Source organism: Hipposideros armiger, unplaced genomic scaffold, assembly GCF_001890085.2.
Source record: "Hipposideros armiger isolate ML-2016 unplaced genomic scaffold, ASM189008v1 scaffold_31, whole genome shotgun sequence".
NCBI lineage: Eukaryota > Metazoa > Chordata > Mammalia > Chiroptera > Hipposideridae > Hipposideros > Hipposideros armiger.
In genome coordinates this window covers 5,958,605-5,981,618 of record NW_017731381.1, presented here as the reverse complement: position 1 = coordinate 5,981,618, position 23,014 = coordinate 5,958,605, and the positions used below count along the sequence as shown (strand labels likewise).

At 46.4% G+C, this 23,014-nt stretch overlaps 1 protein-coding gene across 1 annotated transcript in view; it reads right to left on the bottom strand.

Annotated features, from left to right (window-relative positions):
- LOC109379909 (eyes absent homolog 2) overlaps nucleotides 1–23,014 on the bottom strand; it is a 106,110-nt gene that overhangs the window by 54,856 nt on the left and 28,240 nt on the right. Inside the window, exon 4 of the mRNA XM_019636918.1 lies at nucleotides 18,512–18,595. Coding sequence (XP_019492463.1) covers nucleotides 18,512–18,595 — 84 coding nt within the window. The remainder of the gene's footprint in view (nucleotides 1–18,511; nucleotides 18,596–23,014) is intronic.

The window sequence follows — 23,014 nt, the reverse complement described above, 5'->3', positions numbered from 1 at the left end:
TTTTAAAGAAGAGGTTTGGCCTGGTTCTTTGGGGGAGTCCGAAAGGTGGGTGCATTCATACTGCTCTTGTGTGTTTACAAAATGTCTCTGGAATGAAAAATTGGAGCATGCTATAAACCAGGGGTTCTCATGCTCAGCACTGTTGACATTTTGGGCCAGATCATTCTCTGTTGGGGGGGCTGACCTGGTGAGTGTAGGGTGTGTAGCAGCATCCCTGGCCTCTACCCACTAGATGCCAGTAGCACCCTTCATCCAGTCGTGACAACCCAAAATGTCTCTAGACATTGCCACATATATCCAGGAGGCAAAATTACCCACAGTGGAGAGCCACTATTCTAAATGATTTTAAACTAATGGAAAGGCTTGGTCCTCAGTGTTAGTCAATTTTGTACTTACAGAGTGGGCAACCTTATTAATGAAACTAGCTTTCTAACTAAGTGATGAACTAAATTAAAAAAAAAAACAAAACCTAAATCTCCCAACCCACTGAGTGAAAGGTGCTGTCTTCCGGTCTCAAAGCGCAACGCGACCCAGTGGTTCCGAACCACCACTGCAGCCAGACACCTGTCTGCAAAGCCAGGCTCTGCCCTTCCTACTGGAAGGTGTGTGACTCTGGGCAAGCTGCTGTGCCTGTTTCCTCGTCTGCACCGTTTGGGTAACTAACATTTCCCTCCTAACCTGACAGGGAGAGTACGTGAGCTGATAGACAGAGGGTGCCAAAAAAACGTATACACATTTTAAGAAAGGAAAAAGCTGTATTAAAAGTGTAATACTCAATACACACCGATAACAAAAGATAAACACAAGTCATGTGTATACATTTTTTTGGCACCCCCGGTATGATGGAAAGCACTTTATTTAGATGGGTGGTGGGCTCAGAGCAAGCAGTCCTGGTGGGTTAGTCATTCTTATTCACAGGATGACTTCTTGGGGGGCTCCGTGGTCACGTCTAGCACTTGCACTTGGCTGCCCCTGTCTCAGGTACCACCTGAGACAGGCAAGGTCGGGGGATTAGTGCAGGCTTGGAGCTCGACTTGGCATTTTTCCATCCAAGCCCTCTCCTCCTCCTGTCAGCGCCCACACTGCCGCGAGCCAGGCTTGTGTCTCGTGGGGGACCCTGTCTGGGCATGCAGACTTTTGCTGCAAAAGGGCAGACTTGCCCACTCTGGAGACAGTTCACAAATACAGGCAGCCTGCCACCTGCGTTTGCCTCGCTTTTCTTCTGTGTAGATTATTACCCCGACGTCCCCAATTTAAGGACAATGCGCTCTGCACCTATTCTGGAACACGGACCTCACCCCCCTCCCTTTCTCCTCTTTCAAGAAAAAACACACAAACACACAAAACCAATCAAAGCCATCACACCCTGTGAGCCAACTGGGCCTTTAAAAAAACCCACCACCAAGTAGCTGTTTACAAGCTGAACAAATAATTACTCTGCCACAAGGAAGAAAAGTATTAATTAAAGCTTTTCATTAAACCAGCCTCCCTATTCTGTGGGGTTTATCTCTTGGAAGTGTCAGCCAGAGGTTAGGGACGGATTAACACACAATGGAGGGCTTTGCCAGTTAAATCTCCTCCTTGTGGTTAGCTTTTAATAATAAAGTTGTCATTAAAAGAGAGAATTTAATGGTTTTAATTGGGTTTAATTACTTGGAAACTCCTGGAAAACAGATCAGCTTGTTTAAAAGAGGAAGACAAGAAAATGATGGCGATAAAGAAAAAAGAGGGTGATTCACATGTTTGAACAGTCAAGTGAAAAAAACACACAACAACCTGGCTTCTCTGGCAGTTTCACAGGAGAACACAGAAAATTGAAAAGATCATCTTAGCTCAGCAAATGGGTCTATTTGCACTGACAAGAATTCGACCAAAAGAACTGTAGGATAAATCCCGTCATCACTGAATCATGAGTCACGCTGACTACAAATGATAAACTCCTGGTCAAACTTAAGAGAACAAAGAAAAATGTCTAAACTGGTTCCTCTTTGGGAATTTTATGCAACTACTCAGTCTCTTAGATTTCTTTTTTATCCTTTGAAAAATGTTCTTTCAGCTGGAGGCATCTAGCAGCTTTTAAAAGCATTTTCTTAGCATATACATTTAAAGGCAAAAAAAAAAACCCCAACAATAAATAAATAGATAAATGGAGCTGTTAACTGTGGAGTAGGGGAACCAGCTTTCTTGATGTACCCCATCTGGGGGGTTGGGGGAGGAGGGGCTTGGGATGTTGAGTGTTTAAACTGCGAAAGTTCCAGGCCGACCCAGGTGAGAAAATCACCTTAAGGTGAGTCACTGGCCAGGACCCAGGGGCATTTCACGGTATGGAGACCAGTGTGTTTACAGAAGTTCATACCAAGTACCTAGAACAGAGCCTGACACCCCGCAAGTGCCGGCTGGGTCTGTCCGGCATGGACATGTCCTCATCAGGCTGTAAGCCTTCTGCTGCTTCTTAGCAGTAAGAGTGATACTTCAGCATGCTTTCCATAGAAAAGACATTCTTAAACAACCAGCAACACGCTTCTAAAGATGCAGTCTAAAGACAGTTATTTATTCATTGTTACATGTATGAATGTAAACTACAAAAACTGTTTCCTGTGTAGTTCTAAGCACTTCACGTGTGTTAGCTCATTTAATCCTTCCCCACTGACCCGAGAAGGTATTATTGCTCCTACACCCATGTTACAGAGGTGGAAATTGAAGCACAGGAAGGCGAAGTGACTTGCCTGAGGTCCCATAGCTAGGGAGTGGAGCTGGCTTTGAACTTGAGCAGGCTGGCTCCAGAGCCCACGCTCTAAACCAGAGGTAGGTGAACTTCTCTATAAAGGGCCAGACAGCAAATATTTTCAGCTCTGTGGCTTATATTATATGGTCTCTGTCACAGCTACTCTACTCTGCAGCTGTAGCTTGAAAGCAGCCATAAACAATATGCAAACGAATAGGCGTGGCTGTGTTCTGACAAAACTTGCTTTAAGAAAAACAGGTGGTGGACCAGGTTTGGCCCACAGGGTGGATGTAGTTTACCAACTCTTGCTCTAGACCACTATGCTGTCTCCTTTGCATAGCAAAATCAATTGCTTCTTGTATGGCAACAGAGCACTCCGACATACTGTTAGGTGGGCTCCCTAGCATCTATGGAGGGGCCCGAGAAGCAGCAAGGGGTCACTGCATGGGACGTCCTCCAGGCCTGAGGGTGCTGTTCCCACAGGCGTCCATGAGGACACAGGTCTCCTCTCCCCAGCTTAGCTGTCGAAATGCAGCATGCTTGAGAGGGATAAAACTTCATTCATTCATTCATTCATTCATTCATTCATTCATCCTTTCATTTAAAATTATTTACTGAGTGTCTTCTATGTGCCAGGCACTGTTCTAGGCCCTGAGATACAGCAGAAAACAAAACAGTCAAAAATAAATGAACAAGATTTGTAGCAGATCCGATTGCAGGGATGCTGTGTGTGGCTGCACAGGTTGTGCACGGCACAACTACAGGGTTACCATTCACACAGACCACCATTAAAGTGGTATCTCCCAGAGCTGGGCAATGTGCATTATGTACAGCATTATGCCCTGCCAGGAGGTGACAAATACTACAGAGAAAAATCAAGCAAAGTCACATGGGCTGTGTTGGGAGGTGTTGCAACTTCATAGGATGGTCATGGAGGTCCTTGCTGAGAAGGTGGCATTTGAGTAGATTTTCAAGAGGAGAGGGAGGACGCTCTGTGGCAGGAGGAACCTTCCAGACAGAGGGAACCAATGTTCAAAGGTCCTGAGGTGGAGGGCATCTGGCAGGTCTGACGACCAATGGGGAGGCCAGGGTGGTTGGGGCAGAGTGAGGGAGGGGAGGGTTCCTAAGAGATCACAGAGGTACAGGGGCCAGAACCTGTAGGGCCGCATCTAAGGACACAGACCCTGGTAACTGGGCCAGAGAATTATACTTCAACTTCAGATGTTTACTGAGCACCTACTATGTGCTGGGAAGGCCATGTAGGCTCTTAGCCCCCATGTGGCTTACAACATACAAGTCAAAGTGAGTGTCGGCTGTGCTTGTCTGCTCATCCAACCTTATGGTAACAAGATTCTGAGTATTTTGGGGGGAACCAGAATTTCATCACTCCCCACTTGTTGTTTGGAGGGAGCTGATCCCAACCACCCCCTTGAGTGACTGATTCAAGTCAGGCCGAGGAGAGCTTCATCTGGCATTTAGTTGGACCTTCTGGGAAGTGGCCCTCTCTTTTCACTGGGGTTGCTGGCAGGGTGTTGGTCTTGTGCTACTTGGGGGACATTTTCACCATCACAAATGAAAAGAATGAAGCCAACCAGAAGAAAACAGAGCAAAGAGATGAAGGAAGACTGAGTACTGTTGACACTGCTTTAAGCTCCTGGATTCAGCCATGCCTGAGGCTAAATACCCCCAAGCCAATCAATTCACTGTTCTGCTTAAGCCAGCTTGAGTTGGGTTTCTGTTATTTATCACTAAAAGAAAATTAATTTGACAACTAATTATGGGGCACACAGAATGTGCTGTGCTAGAAAGTAGGGATCTAGAGAAAACGGAGACACAGACATGATGCCTGCATTCGAGGTGCTGATGTCTAGTGGGGAGAGAGACAAGTAAATGGGTGATAAAAAAACTTAGCTATAAGTATGCAAGAGGGCAAGTACAAGGTGTTGAGGGAACACACAGGAGGGACACCTAACCCTCCTAAGTGTAGTCAAGGACAGATTCCTGGAGGCAGAGGATTCTAAGAGCTGAGGCGGAGTGGGCAGATGGGTGATGAGTGAGAAAAATAATCCTGGCAGAGGAAACAGCATGGATAAAAGCTTGGAGTTTGTTGGTGCAATGGCAAGACTGTAGAAAATATGAAGTTGAGAGTCTGAGAGATGAGGCAGGAGAGGATGAAAGGAAGAAGGTCATGACGGGTCTGGAAGCCAGCCCGGAGAGTGTGGACTTAATTCTGGGGACAAAGCACAAAAGACAAGAGTCACCGGGACGGAGCAGCTCACTTGAATGAGCGAAACAGTCCAGGTGATACACGTGCCCTTGTTGGTCTTTCGTTTTCCAACTCTTGATACAAGAAATATTGAAATTTTCCCTTAAGTTTTCTTACAGACAACAGTGCAAGCGAGATGGTAATAACTGGTATTTGGCTTAGGTGTTAGAGAGGCAACAGGGAATGGTGGGGTCTGGGGCAAACTGGAGACCACCCGCTTCATTTAAAGGGAGACAGCTGGTATGTAGCTCCAGCCAAGTGATGCCATTTGGGACTGTGGGTGCAGCATGGTCCTATCTTCTGATTTTTAAAGAGGACCCAGAAATCTTAATTTTTATGTGAAAGCTGATTTTAAATGCTGGCAATTAATTTTAAAAATGTAATGAAAATATGTTTGAGAGTCAGGTGTGGCCTGCAGTCCTCTCTCCCCACAGTGTGATGTCTGGCATAGGAGTGGGACTGAGGGTTTGAAGAACCTGGGGGCCTTGTGATTGGCTGTGGTCAGCCTGATTGACAGAAGGGCTCAAAATGGCCTCTGCAGTTCTGGCTCTGATCCCTTCTCTGCCACTTACTAGCTTGGCGGTCTTGGGCGGGGCCTCAGTGTCCTACTGGGTAGAATGGGGATCACCCTGTCTCCTTGTAGGTTTGTCTTGAAGACCAAGGTGATGGCTCTTGCATGTGGGGAGAGAGAAAAGTTTTTATCTCTATAATTGAACCTTCTGGGTATGGGTTACATGCTACAAACTGAAAGTCACCATAAAAGTAAAAACTTTATTTTAGCTCTAGACACATAAATTCGACAATGAATGAAATGGACCAATTCCTCGAAAGCCACAAACTACCAAAACTCACCCAGGATGAAAGAGCTGCAAATATTAAATTGAATTCATAGTTAAAAACCTCCAAAACCAAAATGGCTCAGAAGGTTTCGCTGGAGAATTCTATGAAACGTTTCAGGAACCAATTAGCACCAATTCTCCACAACCTCTCCCAGAAAATAAGAGGAGGGAATACTTCCCAACTCATTTTATAAGGCCTGTATTTCCCTGACACCAAAACCAGGTAAAGAGAATATTTAAACAAACAAATAAACAAACAAACACATCTTGATTTTTCAAGTAAGAAAATGTTCATTTTTTACCAGGTCAAGGAAGTTTGTGTTTCTTCAATAGTACCCACAGTTCCCTTTGGGAAATATACGATTCTCAGGCTGGTCTTTTGAGGTCAGTGGGGCAGGAATAGTTATTCTAATTTTACAGATAAGCAACCTTTTTTCCAGCTCCAGAATATTTTCACGGGCTCTAAAAGAAACCCCATACCCACGAGGCAGTTGGTCTCTAATCCCCACTCCCCTCGTCCCTGTGGGCTGTCTCTACAAATTTACCTATTCTGGACATTTCACATAAATGAAATCACACAATGGATGACTTTTTGTATCCAGCTTCTTTTAGTTAGCATAACGTTTTTGGGGGTCTGTCTACCTTGTAGCATGGATCAGAACTTCGTGCCTTTTTATGGCTGAAAAATATTCCACTGTTCGCGTATGAATATCCTGCAATATATTTATCCATTTATCCGTGGATGCACTTTTCCAAAGAGATTCTTAAAACTGCATATTTCTACTTTGAATTGGGCTCCATCAGGGGGACTTTTCCCCCTTCTGCCATCAGAAGGGCCTGCAAGTTTACTTAGTCACAGACGAAGTGTGGGGAGAAGGCACGGTGGGGCGGGGGGAACTGCCTATTTCCCTGTCAAAGTCAACCCCAAATACAACCGCCTTGACATCTTCCTGCCATTCACCGAGTGACACCCTCCTCACCAAAGGCTCACGGGAATCCCAGCGATCTTTGGACAGCTCAAGAGCCCTATTGTTGGGAAATAAGTACCGTGAAACGTGCAGGTGGGACATTGGGGGACGCAGCTTCTCAACCTGCTAGTTAAGTGTAAAGGAAAATTGTTCCCATTATTTAGGTTCGCAGGGTACCTGGGATTCGTTTCCACCACTCATCATTGTGAGCGGCAACCCCTATATTTACAGAGGACAAAAGGGCTTCTCACTCTAACCCGGCCGACAATTTGTTGTAGGTTTTCCATAGGAGGGGGTTTAAATCCCTCTTATTATATTATTATTTCAGAGGCCCTTCAGCATTCATTTGAAAGGTGGGGCTAGAGAAGGAAAGAAGAAAAAAAAGTTGGCAAAAGAAGTCTGGGGCAAGCAGTTGGTATTTGTTAGATTTGTGGGCGGAAAATTAGGAGCGCTCAGGAGTCTTAACCAGCCTGAAACCCTCAACCTCAGTTGAGTGATTCTTTGAGGTCGCCCTCCAAGCGGCAGAGAGTGCAGGGCTTCAAAGGAAGTGTCTGCTAACGAGCACTTTTCTGACAACCCCAAACCATCTCTAAAATATATTTTATGTTGGATATAATCCTTTAATGCTCTCAAATACATAAGCAGAGGCACTTGGCATGGAGGCCCACTGGCTCAGGGAAGCACTATTATAGGGGATTAAATCTACAAAGGGTCCCAACCCCCCCCCACCCCCCAGCCCGAGGCCCCTGCAACTGTCATTCACCTCTAGGACGTCTTTCAAAGCAGTTCCAGCCTCTTCCTCAGCCACCCCCGCCAGAATGACAACTGCAGATGTCTGCTTCTTGCCCTTACTGGATAGAATGAAGTGACAAGTTAAGTCACGATTCCTACTCCTACAAAGAAAATAATCATTGCCGGAGAAGGCCAATCAAAGTCATTATTTCTTTATTAGCCACAGAGACTAAATACCTTTTACTGAACTGAAAAGAGAGCTGGAGTTGGGGGGTGGGGGGAAGGGGGGGAGATTTAAATACAAGGTTTAACCCCCAGTGGGGGAAAGAAATCTCCGACTTCCTCAGAAAATCCTTTCCAAATTGTATTCATCTTGACTTAATCCACATCTACCGAGTGAATTAGGCAGTATTTATTTTGAAAATCTATTTTATAGAGTTCCAGGGACTCTGTTTTCCTTGGGCAGGGCTGACTCCATTTCAGAGCTGGAGGCTGCTGCAAGGGCCCCGGCCAGGCCTTAAACTTCCAAGGTGCTTGCCTCACGGGGCTAACACAATGTAAATAAACACAGCTGAGCCCGGAGAAACTGGAAGGTTTTCTCATTAAAGAAATAAAATAAACAGATGTCCTTAAGCACTTTGGCTTGTGTTTTGTCAAAGGATGGAAAGCTCTAGATGTCTGAACGGCAGAAGTGAATTAGAGCTACATCTCAAGGTAGACGAGGGGAAAAAGAAAGAAAAGGAAAGAATCTGGGGTCCCCTGAATTAACTAATAGTCCTCCAGGGAGAGCACTTTTGATTTGAACCTTAGCAACTTCTACAAATAGTGTTTAACTGCGGGGTCATAAAACCAGGTTGTTTTTTTTTTAAATTTTTTTTTTATTTCTTCTCAGTTTGTAAAGCAGTAATGGACAGGCTGCGCCGTGTATCGCCGACTGGATCTGATTGAATCCTGATGGCACTGTGCTGGGTATTGGATTCCGGAATCCGAGCCGGAATCGCGTAATCACACCGCGGAGGAATGGGGGAGGACCACGGTTGGTCCGAGGGAGCAGAGGAACCAACGTCCGGCCCGGCTCTCCCTACCCAGCCTCTTCTAGATACACGGAGGGGCTGGCGGGTGGGCCGGAGCCACGAGAAAAGCTGTCACCAGGTGAATGCATGGCTTACATCTCACCTCACAGATTACGGTGTGAAAGAATCACACGGAGGTGAGGTCAAGTGCAAATGTCCAGTCCCGTTTAGCGCCTCCAGGGCGGAGCCCGAGGCGCTGCATTGCTAACAGGTGCTGGGGAACCAGCAGGGCGTATGTTCCGGCAGGGGTCTGGTAGAGAGGCGTCTCAGTTTCGATAAGAACTCATCACGAGGTCTGAGCATTCAGGCCCCGCCAGTGTCTTAGGTTGGGACTCCCCCAAAGCGAACCCTGAGCCTAGGATTCAAGTGTAAGCAGTCTACCTGGGAGGCGACCTGGGAAGTAAGAGGGGAGAGGAAGGGGGTCAAGAAGCAGGTCTCTGCTGTGGGCCATGGGGGCTCTGTGCTCCGGGGACACGTGGGAGCCTGTGGAGAGCGCCCCAGAGTGTCACAGACGCCCAGCCGGCATGCCTATGGGAATGGGAGGGCTCCAGAGATATGGGCGGGGCCTTGACAGGGCGGCTATAATGACAATTCAATCCCAGCCATTTAATAATGATGATGGTGGTGTCATTCTACAATCAAATGATCACACCAAGAAATGGAGGCTTGCCACTGTGTTATGGCGAGCCCCATGGTGCTGGGGGCCATCCACGGGGTGTGCAGACCTAGTTAGGAGGGTTGGGGAGACTTTCCCGAGGGTGTGACTGTTGGGTGAGGAGCGTTGCTTCTCTTCTGTTTGTTGGAAGGAGGAAGAGGTGGTAGTAGGGATTGAAACGACATTGAGGGACCAGGATCCCCAGCTGTGGTAACAGATTCCCAAGACAGATGTTAGGACGTAAGTAGCCTGCATCTGGCATGGTTTGGGACCATCTGACAAAGCTTGGAATTGGCTGGAGGGAACCAAGGACCCTTACGTCCCAGAGTACACACAGAGGACCCGGAAGGCACGGGGACCCGTCATCCCTGCCCCACACACCGGGCACAACCTGCTGTGAAGGAGGCACCATACACGAACGGGGCAACTCCATGACGCTAAGCCAGGCGGAGCGAGACATGAGCCGCTCCAGGGAGTGAGGGGGGTGGAGGTGGGCCCGGGGGCACACGGCCTGTCAGAGGGTCCCCACTCTTTGAAAACTCAGGCCTGCTGTTGCCAGACCTTCCCATTTTCCAAGAGAAGTGAGGCATCTAGATTTTTATGTAAAATATCCAGATTTAAAAATATTGGCAGAGTTTAGAACTTAAGGAAATGCCCGGGGACCAAACGCCACCTGTCTTCAGGACAAATTTGGGCCCGGATGGCCAGTTTGAGACCTCTGATCTCTTTAGATCAAACAGGGCCTGGCCCTTTAATGGGGTGACGTGGAAGGAAACTTCGGACAGGATTCTGCTCAGGCAGGCAAGGGTCATCTGGCTCCATCCCAGGTCGCCCATCTGCAGAAGTGTCCCTGGTCCCAAGTCTGCCTGGAGGGCCCACTTGCTCAACACTCCACAGCCTTTGCAGAGCCCCTGCTGTGGGCCATGCGCTGGGTGAGGCCAGGCCAGGCTGGCCCCCAGCATCCGGGCCCTGGACAGGTGCCGACAGGTCCCTGTCGTCACAAGTGTGGATATTTGTTCCCTTCAGGGCAGGCACCCTGGACTCTCATTTCTGCAGTGCTTGCAATATCACATGCCCAGAACTCCCTACCCACAAGCTATTTATTTATTTGTTTATTCAACAAATATTTGTCAAGCGGATGTGCCAGGCACAGCTGGATGCCAGGGATGAAGCTATGAATACATCAGGCCCAGTCCACGTGCTGCTGGAGCTCAGTCAAGCCGAGGGGCAGTTAGATGCAGGGTTTCTCAACAGCAAAAGCTACGGACGTTTGGGGCGGGATCATTCTCTGTGGTGGGGGCGGGGAAACTGTGCACTGAAGGATGTTTAGCAGCATCCCTGGCCTCCACCCACTAGATGCTAGTAGCACTACCCTAAATCGTGACAACCAAAAATGTTTATGACATTTTCAAATGTCCCTTGTGGGGCAAAACGGTGTCCGGTTGAGAACCACTGAGTTAGAGCAATGGAGTTGGAGATAGGGCGACACGGAAGGGTTTAAAACTACAGTGTGGAGGGGAAAGCTTGAGGAGCATTTAAACAATGCCATCTATGCACGTAACGGATAAATGCACACAAAAAGAAAATACAGACTTTACAGGGAAACCAACAAAAAGCTACACATTAAAGCACGGGGAGGGCAGGGGAGAGGGTCTAAAATGAGACACACATTTATATCTACGTGAAACAAGACAGAGGCCTCGTGTGGACAAGGTGAATAACTCCATGACTGCACTGGAGGTCCAATTAAAAAAAAAAAAAGAACGTTCACAGCACAGTATTTGGCATACACTCAATGTGCAAAAAACGGGAGGGTTTGTTCAAGAGGAATTCGCTAGTTGGCAATAGAGCGAGAAGGGATCAGGTCCCTTCAGAGGGAGGCCATGGGCAGAAAATAGGCATCTCTGGAGCCCAGAGGGTAAGAAGAAGGGATCGCGTTCATTCGTTGTCTGTGGTTGGTTCTGCCTTCAATATAGATCCAGGCTGCTACACTTCTCACCACCCATCTGTACCACCCCAGTCCAAACAGCCATCACCTCTCAGCCGGGCGGCTGCAGTAGCCTCTTCACTGGCCTCCCTGCTTCTAACTTTGTCCTTCTGTATAGCCTATTCTCCCCAGGGAAGCAGCCAGGGGGATTGTTTAAAAATATAACTCAGGGGGCGGCTGGGTGGCTCAGTTGGTTAGAGTGCATGCTCCTAACAAGGTTGCAGGTTCGACTCCCACATGGGATGGTGGGCTGTGCTCCCCGCAACTAGATTGAAAATGGCAACTGGACTTGGAGCTGAGCTGCGCCCTCCACAACTAGATTGAAGGACAATGACTTGACTTCGAGTTGATGGGTCCTGGAAAAAACACACTGTTACCCAATAAAAATTAAAATATATATATAACTCAGGCCTTGTCCTTCCTCTACTCGAAACCTCCATGGCTCCCACTTCAGAGTAAAAGCCAGCTGAGCTATTACTCTCCCTTTCGCTTGCTCTGCTCCAGCCACACTAGCTTCTTTGCTGCCCTTCAAATCCACCAGGTGAATGGCATCAGGCCTGGGCACTGGCCGGTCCCTCTGTCTCCCACCACATATCTGTTCCTCCACTTCCTTCAAGTCCTCATTAAAAATTCACCTTCGCCACGAGGCCTCCTTCCCGGGCCACCTATCCTTAAATTTAATTTCAACCCCTCCCCGCTGCAATACTTCATATACTTCAAAGTACAATATGAATAAAGTGTAAAAGACAAGCCACAGCAAGGGAGAAAATATTTGCAAATCGCATATCTGATAACCGACTGGCATCCAGAATATATAAAGAGCTCTTCTAACTCAATAATAAAAAGACAAATAAACTGATTAAAAACGGACAAAGGATTTGAGTACTGTAGCTATTTCTCCAAAGAAGACATTACAAATGGCCAATAAGCACATGAAAACATCATTAGTTTGTCAACATAGTGAGTCATTAGGGAAATGCAAACCAAAACCGACAATTCGATACTACTTCACATCCACTAAGAGGGTTATAACCAAAAAAGACAGATAATAACAAGTGATGGTGAGAATATGGAGAAACCGGAACCCTTAAACATTGCTTTTGGGAATGTAAAATGATGCAACTCCCCTGGAAAACAGTCTGGCAGCTTCTCAGGATGTTAAACCTAGAGTTACTATGTGACTTAGCAAGTCCACAGCTGCGTACTATATACCTAAGAGCATTGAAAACATACATCCACGCACAAACTTGCACAAAAAATGTTCACAGCAGCATTACTCAAAATAGCCCAAAGAAGCATCAGCTGTCCATCAGCTGATGAATGCACAGACAGAATGTGGCACAATGGAAAATTACGTGGCGATGAGAAGGAATGAAGTGCTGATACACACTGCAGCATGGATGACCCTTGAAAACATAGTGCCAAGAGAACGAGCCAGTCACAAAAGACCACACATTGTACGATTCGATTTATAAGAAATCTCCAGAAGAGGCAAATCCATAGCAAGGAAAACTAGGTCAGTGCTTGTCAGGGGCTGTGGGGGAGGGGGAAATGGGGAATGTTGGTTCACTGGTTTGGGGTCATGAAAACATTCTAAAATTAGGTAGCGGGGACGGCTGCACAACTCTGTGAATATACTAGAAACCACTGAATTGTACACATTGAAACGGTAAATTTCTGGTATGTGATTATATCTCAATAGAGCTGTTATTTTTTATTTTATAAAGATTTTTATTGGGGAATTGGGGGAAGGGGAGCAGACAAGTTGCTGTCCTTTTGTTCTTCAGTCTAGTTGTGGAGGATTTTGCTTCACTGGCCCAAGTTGGCACCATCATTGCGCTCTTCCCAGGCGAGGCAGATCAGTCGCCGGCTTCTGGACGGCCGCTCACGGCATCTGCTGGCCGCTCANCTGGACGGCCGCTCACGGCATCTGCTGGCCGCTCATTCTGGCTGCTGGCTACACATGGTAGCCCATGGCAACCCACTGCCACAGGGCCTGCAGCCCGAGCTGTTGTTCAGCATCTTAGCTGTGGAGGGCAGTGTCACTGGCCCTCATATGTGGGATCCGAACTGGGGCCCTCTGGCGTCCCAAGCCGGCTCTTAACCATCGCGCCACTCGGCCGGCCCCTAGAGCTGTTATTAAAAAGCACACGCGGCTGGAGTTGAACTTCCAGTTGGTATTGACACGCCTGGAAGGTTAAGGCAGGAAAGGAGGAGCCAGGGCCGACCCACTGTGAACCCTGGGAGGACAGCTGATTAATCCCTCTTAGAATCCTTTCCTGGCCACAGGCAAATACTCCTGACCACCTTGCTTTTGCCTAATCCCAGCTGGAAAAAAGTCCAGGGATTTCAGGGAGGCAGGGCAGGAGGAGGAGAGGAGAGGTCAGGAAAGACGCGGCAATCGCTGGCTGCTCCAGCTCTCCAGGGAATTTCTAATGGATCCACAAGATACAGAGAGGAACGGCTACCAAAGGGATGCTCTGGCTCTGAGTCCTGGGTAGGAAGAGATGGAAAGGAAGTGGAGAGATGACAGCCTCGAGCAGCACATGCTCTGATTGGGAACAGGAAGAGAGCCCAGTTTCTGTTTTAAAACTCAAACACTCTGTTTTGAATCATCCCTTAATCATTTTAGTTCTCTTGGTCTTATTTCCCTAAGTAAACAGTGAGTCGCCCCTTTGGCTGGGACCACAGCTGATATGATTTCGGCTTCCCGTACAGTTCTCAACACAATGGCCACAAGCTAAGACCTGCTGGTCCTTGGCACGGATGTACAGAGAGGGTTTTGGCCTTCAGAGCCAATTCTGGACCTCTACAGTCCTCACCCTCTTCCGAAAACAGCACATCAGTTTCCTTTGGGGGCCCATCCCTTCCTAGCTCGGTCCATTTGGTTGGGATGGAGCTGACCTGTGCCCCTACTCTCTCCATGCCAGGAGTGGCTGGCCAATCAGAGGCACAGAGGTTGGCATATGGATGGGTATTTGACCCAGTTTGGACCAGTGAGATTGAAGCCTGGGAGTTGTGCTGGAATTTGGGAAGTAGAAGGTCTCCTTTCTTAGCTGGGGTTGCTGAGAGGAAGTGACTACATGGAGAAAGTTGGCGGAGGGGTGCAGAAACACCAAGCTCTGAGAATATTGCTTAAGCTCCTGGATCCAGCCCAACCTGAATCCCACATACCCCCTCCCTGGATTTTTTATTACTTGTGTTGCGGTTAGTTGCCTTTGTAGCTTAAATACTCTGTGCTTCAGAATGAGAGTCTTGCTTGATACTCATTATTAATAACAGCTCCACATGGCTGCAGCTACTGGAAAAGCACAAAGAGAAAGAGCTATGTGAAGGCCATGTATTTTAGTTCTGTTATGAATGCCCTGGCTACATAACCTCCCTGGTGTCTCAGTTATTCTGTCTGCAAAATGGGCTCACACTTTGCTGCTCTAGATCTTTTATGCTTTTCTGACTTCCAAGTTTATCAGCTGTAGCCCAGACCTCTCTTTGGAGCTTCAGACTCACACATCCAGTTGTCCTCTAGGCCTTTTGAACTAATCTTATTTTTTCTCAGTATTTTTTTTTTCCTTTCTCCCTCTCAGAATAATAGTCTCTAAATTTTAAGGGGGCATGTGACTAGACTACATTTCCCAAGACTTCCTTGCAGCTAGATGTGGCCATGTGATCAAGTTCCAGCCAATAGGATGCGAGCAGAAATGGTATGTGCAACTTCTGGGGCTGGCCCTTGAAGTGAGGGACAAAAAAGTAAAAATAAAATAAAAGAGAGAGGGGTGAACTCCCCTTTTCCTGTTCTCCCTTCTCACTGGCTGGAATACAGACATGGGAGTGAGTTATGTTTTATCTTGGCAACGAGGGCAATGCTTCAGGGGTGGCAGAGAATAAGACGGAAGGTCCCTGGTGCTGGGTAGTCTTATCAGCTTGAACTGCTTATACCTGGACTGCTAGGCAAGGGAAATATTCTCTCTTGTTTAAGCCAATTATTTTGAATCTCTCTAAGGGTTGCTAGATTTAACCAAAAAAAAAAATACTCATTCCTCTCCTAAGAGAGAGCTGGGGGAATGGAACAATCCAGGAAGGTAGTGAAGATAACACAGGACACCTGGGGCCCCAAGGGCTTTTCATCTCAGTTTTCCCTGTACATCCTGGGAGCACGTATGGAGACGCGTGAGCCTGGGGTCTGACTCTCATTCTCTCCCAAATGATCTTCCTCTCTCTCCGCCTCAGTTTCTCCTTAGGTACTATGGAGACGAATCGAGCATGATGGCCTCCTAGGTCCTTCCAGCTCAGATCTTCTATGGTTCTGTAATTCTAAGGTGAAACTCAGATGCCAGTGGGGTCCGGAGGGGGGGGCTGGGGATGGGCTGGGGAACATACACCCCTGCGAAGAGGGCAGTCGCTGCTCAGCTCCTGCTGACCCTTGGGAACGCAGGATTGCTGGATTTTCTAAATTTTTAAGACGAGTTGGACATCTAGATTGTTTTGGTCTGTGCAATCTCCTGATTTTTAAATGTTGGCGACAAATTCACATTTTTTCAAGCACTCTAGAGGCCAAACAAAAAAATGTCTGCAGGCTGAATTTGGCCAGTGGCCACCAGTTAGGAATTTTTTGTTTTGATACTATTTTCCTTCCCTCCTTGCCCCCTTCCTTCCCTCCTTCCCTCCCTTCCACAAATATTTATTTGATGCCCACTATGTGGGGGGCACTGTTCTATGTATTTGGGATAAAACAATAAACAAAACAGGAAAAGCTGTCGTCAGGCAGCTTTCATTCTAGTGAATCGTCCTGATTCACCCATGCAACAAATATTTATCGAACGAGTCTGACCCACGCACTGTACTTAGTTGGGCTGATAAATGTTCATGGTCCCTGCCTCATGGTACATATAGCCTAGAAGGGAGGCAGACAATAAGAGCATAATTATAATATAAATGAAAAACACAGTTATGGGGAGCGATGCAATTTAGATGGAGGGGAGTGGTTAGGAAAGTCCTCTTGGAGGGAGCTACACTTAACATGAGAACTGAAAGGTATATAAGATCCGACTTAGTGAAAGAACTTTCTAGGACATTCTGGATTATAGCGAAGGCTTCCAATGTGCCTCTCTTCGAGGTCCCCTCAGCTGTCACCATTCCTGTACATGTGGAGGCGTTCTGCTGTTAGCACGTGTCCTAGGCCAGAAGGGCAGGGAGGTAACACCCTTAGGAGAAGCCCTCAACCCATGACGGAAGGGAATCTGTAGATAACTATCCCAGCCCCCTCCCTCCTTGGGTGGGTCAACTCTGAGGTGTGTTCTGCAGTCTCCCAGGGGTCCCCAGTGGGACCGAGCCCCAGTTACCCACAGCAGAAACTATTTATGCACACTGCATTGGCTGCTTTCCCTTCCCTGCTTCCTGGAATCTACCCCCAAATAAACTACCCACACTCACTGCTTGTCTGAAGCTCTGCTTCTGGAAGAAGCCCAGGAGATATGGGCGAGAACATGGCAGGTTGGAGGACAGAGCAACTCAGGATGAGTAGCAGGGAACGGCGCTGGGGGGTGGCGGCAGGAGCCAGCTGATAAAGGGCCCTGGAGGCTGCGGCTAGGGTTTGTCAACGGGGAGGCCAGTGATGATTCTTCAGCAAGGGGGGGACTCTGACCAGGCTTGCACATTCGGATGGCCCCTCTGTAGGAGGCTGTAAAGGGCAAGAATGGAAGCTAAGAGACGAGGTAGCTGGAGGTGAAGACAGCTGGGATTAGGAGGTGGGATCGGCGAGAGGTAACTGGCAATGAGGCATCACATGGGCCAGGTGGCCTGAGGCTCAGAACGGCACTCTGGGCTTTGAACCTGTCCTGAGGAGCCCACAGTTTGGTGTGAGGAGTGGTGATGAGACACAAACATCAAAATCAGGCCTAAGAGTACAAAGCCCTACACAATTCATGAGAACCAATTTGCTGCATGGAGCTGTGGAACTTCGGAGTGGGCGACCTCTAAGGGAAAGGAAGAATGAAAGAATGCTTTTTTTAGGGGAGGTGACTTGACCAGGGTGGTTAGAAAAACCATGGAACACCCAGACCTAGAGGGCCGCTTACTGCAGTAGCCCCTTTGGGGCAGCCCAATTTTTTTTTCCATGGCAGCCAATTCTACTCTCGGGTGCTTTCAGCAGCTCTTGACTCTGCCATCCTTTACCTAACCTGTGCGCAGTCTAAAAACGCCTGCCGGATTTCCCGCAGGCACTGCTAGACATATTAACAGCATTCCTACACAGTAAGAGATTTCTGCACCACCAACACCATTTTCATATTCTTTACAACATAATGGCAGACGATAAATCTATCTTGCTAATTACACATCCAGCTAGTTATAACTCCCATAAAAACACGAGCAGCTGGAAAAGCCATGAGGGTGATGTCAAATCATATTCCTGGTCTCTAAACAGAAACAGAAATATTTTCCAGTCGCCGGTGAGTCTCATGGTTCCTACTCAGGCGTGGAAGCAGCTGCCAACAGGTTGCTCGCCTCGGATGAGATTGTAAGTCGCCAGTGCTCTCAAACCCTGCCCCTCCACCCCCACCTGTCTCCCTGAAGAGATGGCAGACGTCTGGAGCCATCCACATGTGGTTTGTTGGGAAGCCCTCAGCACGCATGCAAAGATCAGCGGGGTTTGGGTTTTAGCAGTTGGGTTCATTTCTGCATTGTTCAGGTGGTTTCAATGTTTCTTTCATTCACCACCAAGCAGCCTGTAGCATTTGCCCAGAATTCTAACTGGATGGTTCCCCAACATAATTTGTCGATAATACATTTGCAAAGCTGTTGCTAAGATCCACGCTGGAGCTGACAAAATGCCTCCCCCTCGTCTCAGAAAAATGGAAGGAAAATTAAATTCATCTGCTGGAGACACTAAGATAAACAACAGAGAAGAAGAAAAAGACTTTACCTCGTATTTTAGCTAGGATTACTGGTTTTGGCTGCAGCCTATCCGAGCCCTCTTAGGAGGGAGACAGCCAACGACTATGAGCTTATATCCTATTAAGTGGACATTGAATGCTTCATGTGTTGGAAGAAAGGGCATGGGAGACAATAGAAGGGGAAGCTAATTAAATTTTCACATGTCAAGGGAAAATTCCATAGGCATTCTCCAACCTGGGCGGACCCAAAGGGGCAGCTTTTGTTGGAGAAGCCGCCTCATAAACTGCCCCCACAATTCCCAGGACAAATCAGCCCGACAGACGGTCATGTTGAAAAAAAAAAAAAAAAGCAAGAGAGAGACAAATGGATTCTTACCTTCCCGTATCTAGATGCAAACGTCCCCGTGAGTAAGGAGTGAAAAATAATTATTGTCTCATCCAAGTCCCACACGAACACACGCTGTGATGAAAGAGAGGAAGAGAATGGAGACAAATGGACTCGCTTGCATCTGACTTAATGTCTGCAGAAATTAATTCCCTGGAGGAAAAAGAAGTCTTGAAAAACATTATCTTTAAGTTATAAAACATGCAACTCACTGATGCGTCCTTGCGTCCCCATCCAACCTCAGCTGTGTAAAGTGTGTGCTCATGGCCAAGTTCTGAGCTTCTATCAACCCAGCGGATGCCAGAACCAAGAAGCCTGTTTCTGCCTTCCACATAAAAGCTCAAAAAAGGAGTTTGGTCCAAAAACAGTAATAAAAATCCTATAACTTATTTGACAAAAGGAAATACTACCATTTTACATTCACAGCTCACCATCAGTCCAACCACTTCTGACCATTTTTGTTTTTAGCAATTCTGGTGGTTGCCTCCATAACACGAAATAACATACTTTTACCTTTACTTATTTATTTGGTGTGCCAAATTTGGACAGTATCTTTTGACTTAGCAATCTGAAAGATTTGGGTGTAGCTCATGGTAATCACCATTTCTCCAGGACTTTGTATTTTTCACATATGTATACCCCTCTACTTCCAATTCCATCAGCTATGGGCATCCTCCCTTGGTTAAAATAGTAAATGCAATCTGGAAGATACAGATACTGGTGGACCCATTCTTTTCCCTACTTCTCTGATATTCATCAGCGTTCGCCTTACGTTTGCTTTGTCACTGTGGGTAGATTGGTTTGTGTATTTAGTTTTATAACTATACTTAAGTCTTCTGTGCTCTGTCTATATGTTGATTTTTGAAGTTGGTAACCAGTAAAGACCACCTACATCGTGTGATAACTGTTCACTGCAGAGCCAAGTAGTGTGCTAGAATTTCACTTCCTTCTCTGCATGTCCAATGTCCTAACCACCCCAGAGCCATTTTAAAGAGACTGCTTCAACCATCAAGGTCCTATGTATTCTTCTGTCTTGCACTCTATCCCGATTAAAACTATGCCATATCTCAGTGTGTTCACACAGGAATCGTGCCTGTTTGGTATAACATTTTGTTTTTGCTGGAGTTTATGAGTTGCTTTCATTATTTTCTTGTTTCCAATCATGTGCATTCAGTAGAATCTCAAACTCAGCCACACCCTCTGTATCAAAGACGTCCATTCTCGGTGACAGAACGCTCCAGTGCAGACGGGGTCATCGTTAGGCTTGCTGCACAGCTGGCATTCAGAGACCTCCCTTTACTGTTATTTCTGGGTCCGATCCACTGTTTCCTGGATCCCAAATCTCTCTTTCTTGGTTTTCTTCCTTGTTTTGCTAGTTGAGTACATCATTCAATTGCTTCTTCTGAAAGGGGGCAGGGAAAATAATCTTCCTGGACTCTTGCATATCTGGTGGTACCTTGATTTTGCTCCACAGTTCCTGTGGGTACAGAATTCTAATTGGAAAACAATGTCCTTTAGATCTTTGAAAGAATTTCTCCATTATCTTGTAGTGTCCAGCATGATTGATGAGAAGTCTGGTGTTTCACTTGTCCTCAGCCCTTTGTGGTTTTTTTTTTTCCTCTCCAGCGTTTTTTTTTTTTTTTAGGATCTTTCTTTATACTTGGTATCCTCAATTTCCATGAGGCTATATCTAGGCATTGTCTTTTTTTATTCATAGTGTTCAGCCCTTAAGTGTCTTCAATCTTATTTTCTTGAAATAATTTCCTCCTATCTTTTCCACTGTTCTCTCTTTTCTGGATATTCCAATAGTCAAATTAGAACTTGTGGATTGATATTGCCTATCTTTTAAAAAAATGTATTTTCTATGATTTTGTCTTTTTGATCTATGTTGTGAGAGATGTCTTAAACTTTCTGTTCCACTTTCGATTCTCACTGATGTTTTAAAATTTATAGCTACTCTTTGTCTCTGAGTGTTCCTTTCCCAATAGCTTGTACTTCTCACTTTATGGCTGCAAGAACTCCTTGAATCTTTATAAGAAAACCAATCAGAATTTTTCAAAGTTCTTTTCTGTTTCTTAAATTACTTTTCTTGACCTTTATCGTACATATTTATCCTGGCATTGGTCATACATATTTATCTTACATTTTTATACTGCTGGTTTTCCTCATTTTTCTGGTGATCATTATTTTTAAGAACAAAGGGCCTGATTGATCATCTGTGTGTCTGGGCTTGGGCAGCGGGGCAGGGGATGGGGGGAGGGGGCAAATGTGCCTACTCAGTATGCCATTGTCAGCGGGCCACCTTTGAAACCTTTCTGGAGTTCAGTGGCAGTATTTCCCTGTTAGCATTTTGCCACATCTTTAACAATAAAGAGAGGGGTGGAATCTAGAAGGAAAAGGGTCAATTAATGCAGGGGGTTTTCAAACAATTAGCAGACCTGAGTAGCATTCTGTGAATTTTTGGTCTAGTTATCTTTATGTATATGTATGTGTTGGGTCATGATACTAAGTACAGTTCTTATTATGGGTCATGGTAAAAAAAAATGTTTGAAAACCACTGTTTTTGAGGAGGGCTTCTGGGGGCTACATATGCTAAGCCTAATGTATCTGAAGTAACGGGGTTGGATCAATTCAGCTCAGAAATTTTGGAAGGAGAATTTAAAAAACTCTATGAATATTTTCAAATTTAATACAGAGTCAACAAATTTACCCATGACGCCCCCTCTGAAGATCACCTGTCCCCCTTCCCCACTAGCCCACCACGCTATTCCCCTGCCCTACATGCTTAGTGGGTAAGTTCTTGGTGGCTATTTGGACGGTGACCCTAATCCCTAACCCATTGGGGTTTGGGCCAGCGTGGGTCCCTGACCCTAGTTAGTTCAGAGGCCTTTCCTTGGGAACTTAAAATTGGGGCCTAGAAGGAAATTCACTGTCTTTGGGTCATGTTGGTGGACATATGACCTTAAGGACAAGGAACGTCAGTCTGCAGAGTGAGAGGAACAAAGGGGCGAGAGATGGAAAAACAATATGTTTGCAGGGTCTGGTTTCAGTGAGAATCAGAGTGAGGTGCCCGGAGACGAGCCACGCCCAGGAACCGGTACATGAGGACACTGAAAATTCACTATTGCCTGTAGATTCTAGCACCTTCTCTGTGACGTGTGGTGTAAATGCGTTTCCTTGCCCCAGCTACCTCTGATGCCAGTATTTGCTGACACTCCCCTGCATCCCTGCCCTTGGGTTCTACGAGAATCCCTGTATCCTTAATATAAATTCTGCTTTTTCGTTTAAGCTGGCTCCAGTCGGTTTCTGGCACCTGCAGCCCAGGGATTTTAACTAATACAAACTCAGAATTTTCCTCCTTTCCACTTCTCCACATAATTTCTCTCTCGTGGGCTTCAGTCATTAGCAAAACTGCCAAAGACTTAAGAGGTGTGACCCGTGCAAACCCACCATGCTGACATTAAGCACAGAAGTGAAACACAGCTCACACCTTTTCAACCGCTCTTGCCCAGTGGTACTTACTCTGGAATCAAGAAGCAGATGTTTCCAGAATAATAGCACCCCATAATCCCTGACTTCCATTCCGCCCCCACCTCCTTCTCCCTTTAATGGAAAACTGTCTTTCTCCCCTCCCACCATCTCCTACCTAGAGCAGAAATCACGTGAGGTGACCGAATAATTTTTATATTTTTTTAAATATTAAAGTACGTGTTGCTCTCCATGACTTCGATAGCTCTGCAGCTTCAAGCCGGTAGAAAATCCTCAGGATATAGGAGAGCAGGAAGCCAGGACAACCTGAGGTCAATAAACTTTCTTCTTGCCTTTTGCTGAAGGGATTGTGTGATGTCTCCTAAGTTTAGGAAGGTGGGGGCCTTTCAGAATTAAAGGAAAAGCAGGCACAGAAGACCCTGGACGGAGACTAGTCCCAGGAGCAGTAGGAACACTTGCTCTGTGGCAGGTCCCCAGGGTGGTGAAGCTCCCAGAGGAGATGGCTGCTGGAGATTGACCAAACGCAGGGGATAGGCATGATGTTCAAAATATTTAACACCTAGTTCACCATATTTTTCAAAAGATCACACCTTGTATTCTATTCACCACTAATGGGAGACGGCTCAAAATTTATTAGGTGACCAGAATAAGATAAACCTATATAATCTAAGCAGGTTAACTTCTATTCTTTATTTTCTTTAATGAAGTGCCTTTTCATCAACTATAAATTCACTCTTGTGTGCACCTAAGTATTAGCCATTTGGTGCCACGTAGATTGTATTTTGTATTCTGTAGCCCAGGTTGAGTTTCATGGGATAAGAGATACAGGGGAAGGAGTTCTTAACTTAAATCATTAGGAATTGAAGTGTGATCTGGGCTGACTCTTGGTAACCTGGGTGTGTGTGAGGGTCAGTTTATCATTTTATTTCTCAAACTGGATGCTGCCCAAATGCAAGCTATATGAGAGATTCATTCGTAGCTGGGATCTAAGGCATTAGTACTGGA